The sequence below is a fragment of the Octodon degus genome, unplaced genomic scaffold (assembly GCF_000260255.1).
Source record: "Octodon degus isolate 3935 unplaced genomic scaffold, OctDeg1.0 scaffold00005, whole genome shotgun sequence".
Lineage (NCBI taxonomy): Eukaryota > Metazoa > Chordata > Mammalia > Rodentia > Octodontidae > Octodon > Octodon degus.
In genome coordinates this window covers 2289926-2297354 of record NW_004524581.1, presented here as the reverse complement: position 1 = coordinate 2297354, position 7429 = coordinate 2289926, and the positions used below count along the sequence as shown (strand labels likewise).

At 47.3% G+C, this 7429-nt stretch overlaps 1 protein-coding gene across 1 annotated transcript; it reads right to left on the bottom strand.

Annotated features, from left to right (window-relative positions):
- Window positions 1-1240: 1240 nt before the first annotated feature.
- Dkk1 (dickkopf WNT signaling pathway inhibitor 1) lies at window positions 1241-5867 on the bottom strand. The gene is made up of 5 exons (XM_012515407.2): window positions 5818-5867; window positions 3734-4331; window positions 3231-3393; window positions 1992-2135; window positions 1241-1864 (listed from the first exon to the last, which is right to left on the bottom strand). The coding sequence occupies exons 1-5, from the start codon at window positions 5865-5867 to the stop codon at window positions 1614-1616; spliced, it is 1206 nt and encodes a 401-aa protein (XP_012370861.1). The 3' UTR covers window positions 1241-1613.
- Window positions 5868-7429: the final 1562 nt, after the last annotated feature.

Sequence of the window (7429 nt, the reverse complement as noted above, 5' to 3'; positions counted from 1 at the left end):
AGGAACACAAAAACAACAAACCTAGTAGGACATCTGTGCTATTTAAGGAAACATTTGGACAATTAATCAATTACTACCATCCTGTGAGTAGCTTGCCCCCACCCTTCTGTGGTTTTCATGCAGGCTTTTACGGTACTGCAGCAAAGGTACAAATTGGGAGGCTGGTTTCCCCTTTGCTTAGTGTGGCTATCAAACTTGGCAGGGAAACTTGCAAAAATGTCTTAGATTTCATGACAGTGACCTTGCTTTAGGACAATATATTCCTATCCTTATTTTAGTTAATAGTTTTCAACTGAAATAATACTTCACCCACCTAGCAAGAGCAGAGTGGGATATGTGAGATTTTATGATTGTTATTTAATAACTGTTTTCAAATTAAAGTTGCTAGAATACTTCTTTCTTAGATGAAGGCATATTTGAGATATTTCAAATTAATTTTTTTTTTCAGGCTGGAGAGATAGCTCAGTAGAGAAAGGACCTTCCTGGCAAGCTGAGGGTCCTGAGTTCAATCCCTGGTACCGAAAAAAAGAAAAATAATAGTTTTTTTCCCCCACACAATTGGCCTTTGCTAACCATATTTCCATATACACATCCTTTTTGTGCCAACTAAGTATCTGGCATCACTTTAGTGGGCTTTTTTTTTCCTGCCCTATAGGTATTGGCCATTTAGTTAATAATTATTAGAAACTATTTTTGAATGCAGAAATGTAACACAACCCCAGACTACAACAATCACAGTCATTTCAGTTTTCAAGATAAATGATCTTATCTTTACTCAACATTGTCTTACATTTAGACAACATTTTTTTTTTTTGGCAGAACCGGGGATTGAACTCAGACCCTTGCGCTTGCCAGGGAAGCGCTTATTCCACTGAGCCATCTCCCCGGCCCTAGACAACATATTTTGTTTGACCATCTTTATACATGGCACTTTTTAGCTTTATCTAACACACACACACACACACACACACACACACACAAACACACACACCTCTTTAAGACCACAGTCCCAAATTATCTGTAACATTTCATGCTATTAAATTCAATTCTGTTTTGAGGACTGTTGGACCGTGGAGAGAAATACAAAATAAACACTGAGACAGTGTCGGTGGGTTCCAGAAAAAAGGTGTTATTTTTATGTTAAATTTTGGATGCCCCATCACTCTTTTATCCAAGAGCTTTTTATGTCCCAGACTCTAGAAATAAAACAAGAAAGAGCTATGTATTTAGAAACTATAAGCTAAAGTTATTTATTTCATTTCAACACAGAATATTTATTAATCAAGATCATCATCCATGTGCACGAACATTTACATAACAAGAAGAACAGTAGGCAATGTAGCACCTTTAGAAAAATAATTAAAAGTTTCGTTGCATTTACAAGTAAGTGCCACACTGAGAATTTACAACACAGTAATTTACTGCAACCACGGGGGAGTTCCAAAAAGAAACAAAGCTCTCACACTCCACTTTGCGGAAGGCAGTACTGGAATGCTTAACTAGAGCCACGAAATGTGTACATCCTTTAAGATTGAGCTGACAATAGATTATAGAAGATTTTCGTAGCATATGTTACACGACTGGAGTCCACTTCCTTTGGAGAGCCAGCCGCTTTAGTGTCGCTGACAGGTGTGAAGCCTGGAGGAATTACTGGCTTGGTGGTCTCTCTGTATCCGACAAGACAGCCCTTCCCCGCAGTAACAGCGCTGGAATATCTCTAGGCCGTGGGAGCCTTTCCTCCTGTGTTTGGTGCACACTTGACCTTCTTTGAGAACAGGTTTACAGATCTTGGACCAGAAGTGTCTTGCGCAACACAGCCCAGTGGCACAGTCTGATGATCGAAGACAGACAGAACCTTCTTGCCCTGTGAAGGAGGAGATAGTAAGAAGAGTAGGGTTACTGCTGGACCTTCATCATGTCATTAAGACCATTCAAAAGACAATTCTGATGTGCTAAAAACGAGGAGTGGGTGTTAAAGTGTTTTGATCTACCTTTGGTGTGATAGATTTTTGAAGACAGCGTGGTTCTTCTGGAGTAACCATCCAAGGTGCTCTGATCATTACCGAAGCTTTCGACAATGGTTTCCTCAATTTCCCCTCTATGGAAATGACTGTGATCAGAAGGCATGCATATTCCTAATGAAGCAGGAAATGGCAATTAATTCCAAGGTGGTGTTGTGCGGTAGCTACCAGCCAGCCAGGACAGGAGCAGCAGTGATGCCTACAGCAACCTCAGGTAGTGCATTCTAGTGGCTTTCTTTCAAAAACTTGCCCAACTTCCTTCCTGGTGTTTATTAATGCCAAATTCTCCAAAGGGACAGAAGTAGCAGCGACAGTACAATCAACTCCGTATAATCATACGCAGCACCCCATCACAACCCTTTTAAAATACTGTCCCTATAACTGTGATAGTGGCGGTGAAACTGCTGCCCATTTTAATATCAAACTAGGATAAGAAAGTGAAAACCAACCACTTAAAATTATTTCTTAAAAATAAAACTTCTCAGCCTACGGTTCTATCTGGGTACAAAGTTAAACAAATCCACTTCCAGCTGCCTGGAAGACTGCAATCTCATCCACTAGTTACTCCACTGTATAATTTCTATATTATAGAGACAGCTAATTCATCCTAGAGTACTGCTCTGTCCTAAAAAGCGTAGCCACCCTGTAAGTTTATTTCTGGAGCCCTCTTTGGTTGTCTGAGTACCTCTTTGAGAAGTTAAATTTTTGTGGATCTGTGGTTGGGAAGTGGAGCAGTTATTTTAGCAGCGGGTGGCGGGCGAAGGGAAAATGGAGAGGCCGGATGCTAAGACAAGGGATCGCCCTTAAAAGTGGCCAGTGGGGCCGGGGAGATGGTTCAGTAGAATAAACGCTTCCATGGCAAACGCAAGGGCCTAGTTTCAATCCCTAGTGGGGGGGGGGGGAGGGGAGTGGCCGGCGAGGATGAATCAGCCCATCCCCTAGGTGTTGGCAGCTTTAACATCCCCGGACAGCGACTGCAAGGCCAGGATAGTGGAGTCTTGAGAGCCACTTTAAAAGCAAATGGAAGGTGTACCAAGGAGTCGCTCACTTCCAAGGTGTCAGACTGAGAGTGATCGCAGCACCCTCCCCCAGCCAGTTTCTCCATTGAACCCCAGGGTCTCCTTGGGCAGACTTGTACTGAAGGGTCCACTGAGCAGGGCCACTGAGAGGCGCTCCCGGCGCCAGCACTAGCCGGCGAGCCCGACTCACCGTTTCTGCAGTAGTTGCCTGGGCAGCACATGGCGTGGCGCAGACAGCGTTTGCGGCGCTTCCGGCAGGCGAGGCAGACATGCGTGCCCCCGGCCCCCGCGCGGGCAGGGCCGGAGCAGAACTCGTCCGCGCTGCAGTCCTCATCCTGTGCGCATGCGTAGGGCTGCGGGGCAGCGAGAACGTGAGGAGCAGCACCACACTACGGACCCCTCTCTTCCTGGGGCCGCGCCTTAGGGACCCCGCGTCCGCTAGGGACCCCGCGCGTCCCTCGGGACCCTAGGGCCCCCAGTTACCCCATGGTACCTCCCGAACACCGCGCCGGGCCGCCAGCCTCTCCAAGCTCCTTGGCCACTAGACGCAGGCAGTGGTCCCAGGACGCCGCACCTCATGCACTGCATCCTTGTGCCCTTGGTGCTTCACGCTACCCTCCCAGACACTGCGCCCTGCACGAGCCTCGGACCCCGCCCCCCCAGACCCCGCTCCCCGACCCCGCGCGCCCTCACCTGGTAATTGCCCAGGGCCTGGTACTTGTTCCCGCCCTCATAAGCGAGCCCCGGCGCGGCACTGACTGCGGAGCCCGGGTGCCCGGCGGCGCCCCCCAGCGGCGGGGGTAGGTTCTTGATGGCGTTGGAATTGACCAGCACGGAGTTCATGGTGGCGCTCGTTGGCGGCGCGGGGAGCCCGCCCAGGGCTACCGCCACTAGGGTGACCCAGAGCCGGGCGGAGACCGCAGCAGGCATCGCGGAGGGACAGGAACACGAGACGGGCAGGGAGCGGGGCGAGGCCGGCGGCGCCTGGCCCCACCGACAAGCGCTGGCTGCGCGGGGGTCCCAGCCCGGTTCCGGGGCGGCCCCGAATCCAGACTGCAGGCGCCTGCAGCTCCGCGCCACCACCGCGGCCGGGGCCGCCTTTATAGGGCGCTCGGCCCCCGGGGTCGACAGCGGGGCTGGGATTTCAAAGCACGGGGAGGGGCCGGCGGGGCGGCGGGACACGGAGGGAGGGGCGCTGACGCCGCTCTCCGAGCCTCCCCTGGGTCGCGGCCGGTCCGCTCGCCTGGAGGTGAGGGCGCGGGGTGCGCGGGGAGCGGCGGTTTTGGCATCGCTGTGAGTCAGAGACTGGGGAGCTCAGGCTGGCTCCGCAGCAAGTGCTCTGTTATTTGCATCTGAAATACTTTTCGCGGCCCGGTGGCGAAGGTCACTGCAGAACCATTTTTCCCTCTTGTCCCTCTCCAGCCAGTATTCGTTTATTGTCTATACGAACAGTATGCGGTTTAAAAAAATAATCGGGTCTACCATTCGGAGACCCCCGGGAACAGGTCTGCGGGAAGGCCAGGTGCAGCTGCAGCCCGGCCGCTGGCGTCGCGGTCTGCGGGTCTCCGTGGGGTCTGCAGATTCCTCCAGTTGCTTCTCCCCACCCCTCCCTGACCTCTCTCTTTCACCTTGAGAAACATGTGCAAAGAGAAGAAAATTTGCACATCAAACGAGGATAAAAAGGGGGAAGGACTGATTCCTCGTTTGATGGGAAGTTTAGAGACGGAGGCGACAGACTGGGATTTGGAAATTAGATCGGGTGGAGGAGAGAGGGGAATGACCATCCTCAAGCTATTTCACGTGGCGCTTTGAATCCAGCGGGTCCCGGCAGTAGATGCACTTGATTAGGCAGATGAGGGAGATCAAAGCGCCCGGAGCCAAATCGGACAGGGTCCACAGTGCGGGTGCCTCGTCCTGGGTTTCCACTTCCCGGTGAGGACGGACCGAGGGAGATCACAAAACCAAATCCTTAGCGCCTGATTTCCTCATTAGCCCTTCATCTCCCAAGGCTTGTGTTTGATCCCAAGTCAAACCCCTCGCTGGAAGAAGGACCCCCTTCCTGCCTGTGACAGAGAACAGCTGGATGCGAACCAAAGGGCGGACTTCATGTAAATCAGTGTATAACGCTGGTGGCAAAGGCAGTTGTCATGCTTCTAACTTTTTAGTCAATAAAAAGATATTGACACCATAGTTCCCTGGTGTGTGGCTCTTCCGTCCAGGTTATTGGGGCCGGGGCTCCTCCCTTTTTTTGAGGGGTTAGGGTGGGTTAGATGTAAGGAGTGCAGTAAATATAAATATTTAACGACAATTCTCACACTACAGAATAAAGGTCAGGCTTGCTTAATTGTAACCATAGCAATTTAAAAGATACAATAATTATAAAATTGTAATAACTAAAGAAAAAAGTATAGTCACTTTTAAAACAGGCTGAAGTTAATATGAGAAAATAGACGAGTACTGTACGAGTTTGGAAAGATCTTTGAAAGCCGCTACTGAAGAGAAAAAGAATGAAATACATTTGTTTTGTGCTCTGCTAATCTTTAGATTTGCTCTACAGTTTGATTTAATAATATGTGTTTGGTTTTTTTTTTTGTTTTTTGTTTTTTTTTTTCAGAACTGGGGATTGAACTCAGGCCCTTGTGCTTGCCAGGGAAGCGCTTATTCTACTGAGCCATCTCCCCAGTCCCTTGTTAATGTTTAAATATTTTAAACGTATTACAGTAAAAGATCCAAAAACACCTTCTGCAAATACTCCCTCTGATTTTGAACTCACTCACCTGTAATTTTTGGCCTTCCGGAGCAGTTCTGGAAGTCCTTTTGCGTGCATGTCTTTAGATTTGCCGTGGGCTGCCTCAACGTCCTAAATTCATTCCGAACATTCACCTTTCAGGTCACTTTGACTTTAGAGAACAGTCAGAAGTCACAGAAAGTGTCTCCTCAAACCCGCCTTTATATCTGATAGCACTAGGCAACATGTTTTTGATCAACTTCATAAAGCTATTCATTACAAGAGACTTTCACAGCTTCTTCAGAAAGTGGCAAGAGTGCAAGAATGTGTTCAATGTGAAGAGGATTAATTATAATGTGGCTTTTACTGTGATAATTTTATTTGTCACCATAAGTTTTGGTCATACTTCAGGTAATTAGTCTACACGCTGACGCTATTGTCCTGACTGAAGGACCACTGGGTATGCCATGTAGTCTTGAATATAATCCTAATTCTGACTGAGAAGGTATATTTAAAAAGCAGTTGGTGATAGTCTGTGCTCTGATTCTTGGATTCGTGAGGTCATATTACATAATGGCTGAGAGACAATTCTTTGGTGACATCTCCAGCTAGAGCAGAGCCCCCTCACCCTAAATTCCAGCCGTCTCTGGAGATTTGCTCTACTGTGCTGATAACTCCAGTTTAGAAGTCCAGCGTGAATTGAATTCTATTTTTTTAAAGGTTTGGTTAGTCATGTGCCTAATGATGTAGACTTGGCCACTTCTCTTGCAATATTTAAACCAAAGTAAAAGTTTAGAACCAAAGGACAGGTTTTTAAGTTATCCTTTAAAAAAAGACCATTAGGGAAAATGTGCAGAGTGAGCAGGGGCTGGGGGTGAGCTGTGGCCATTGGGAGACAGGTGCTGACCGCTGTAGGCTTGAACTTTACTAGGCACAAAGATATTGAAGAGTTAAAGGTTAGACAAAATAGGATTTTAAAGTACTACATCATTATTGGCAGGATATTAATACTAATATCAATAATCAACATATTGAGGGTGTTTGCTTACTAGAAAATCTGCAATCTGTCTCAAATTAAAATGTGGGGAAAAAAGCCCTGACCTGGGTCAGGGATGACATAGCTCAGCAGCATAAATGCCTGCGCTGTAAGCGCAAAGTCCTGAGTTCAATCCCCTGTACTGGGAAAAAAAAAATCCTCGCCTATCTGAAGATGAAAATGTGTTTTCCTCTCCGTCCTACTATCCAATGTAAGTATCTCTAAAACTATATTATGCCACAGTAAAGGATAATGCCTTTTCCTCTTTTCAGAAGAGATGTACGTGGCTGATATATTTATGCAGAATTTTATTAACAGCTTGGATTCCCGAATGAAACCAGATGTGTGCCTTTTTACCTTCCCCATTTTTTCATGCTCCTTCTGAAGCTGTTGCTTTTGAAGTTGTCATGAAGTTAAATCTAATAATGAGTAGATCGATATCTGAACTCCTGCTCTGTGCTAAGCCCTATGCTTGAACCTGTTCAGTGAAAGATGAACACTCATATTACAGAGATGCAGATTATTAGTAGGGAGAAAGTGTGTGAACTCCCAGCTTCTGCAGGGGAGAAGTTAGGTAGGTGGTTCTTCGGGAAGGCTCAGTATATGACAAGACAATCTTTTGCTC

Bases quoted from the DNA above. Each gene is read 5' to 3' on its own strand.
- Dkk1 (XM_012515407.2), bottom strand. From the start codon at position 5,867: ATGCACGCAAAAGGACTTCCAGAACTGCTCCGGAAGGCCAAAAATTAC. The intron at 4,332-5,817 runs GTGAGTGAGTTC...TCTGACTCACAG, and splicing joins CGGAAGGCCAAAAATTACAG to CGATGCCAAAACCGCCGCTC. The intron at 3,394-3,733 runs GTGAGGGCGCGC...GCTGCCCCGCAG, and splicing joins AGGCCCTGGGCAATTACCAG to CCCTACGCATGCGCACAGGA.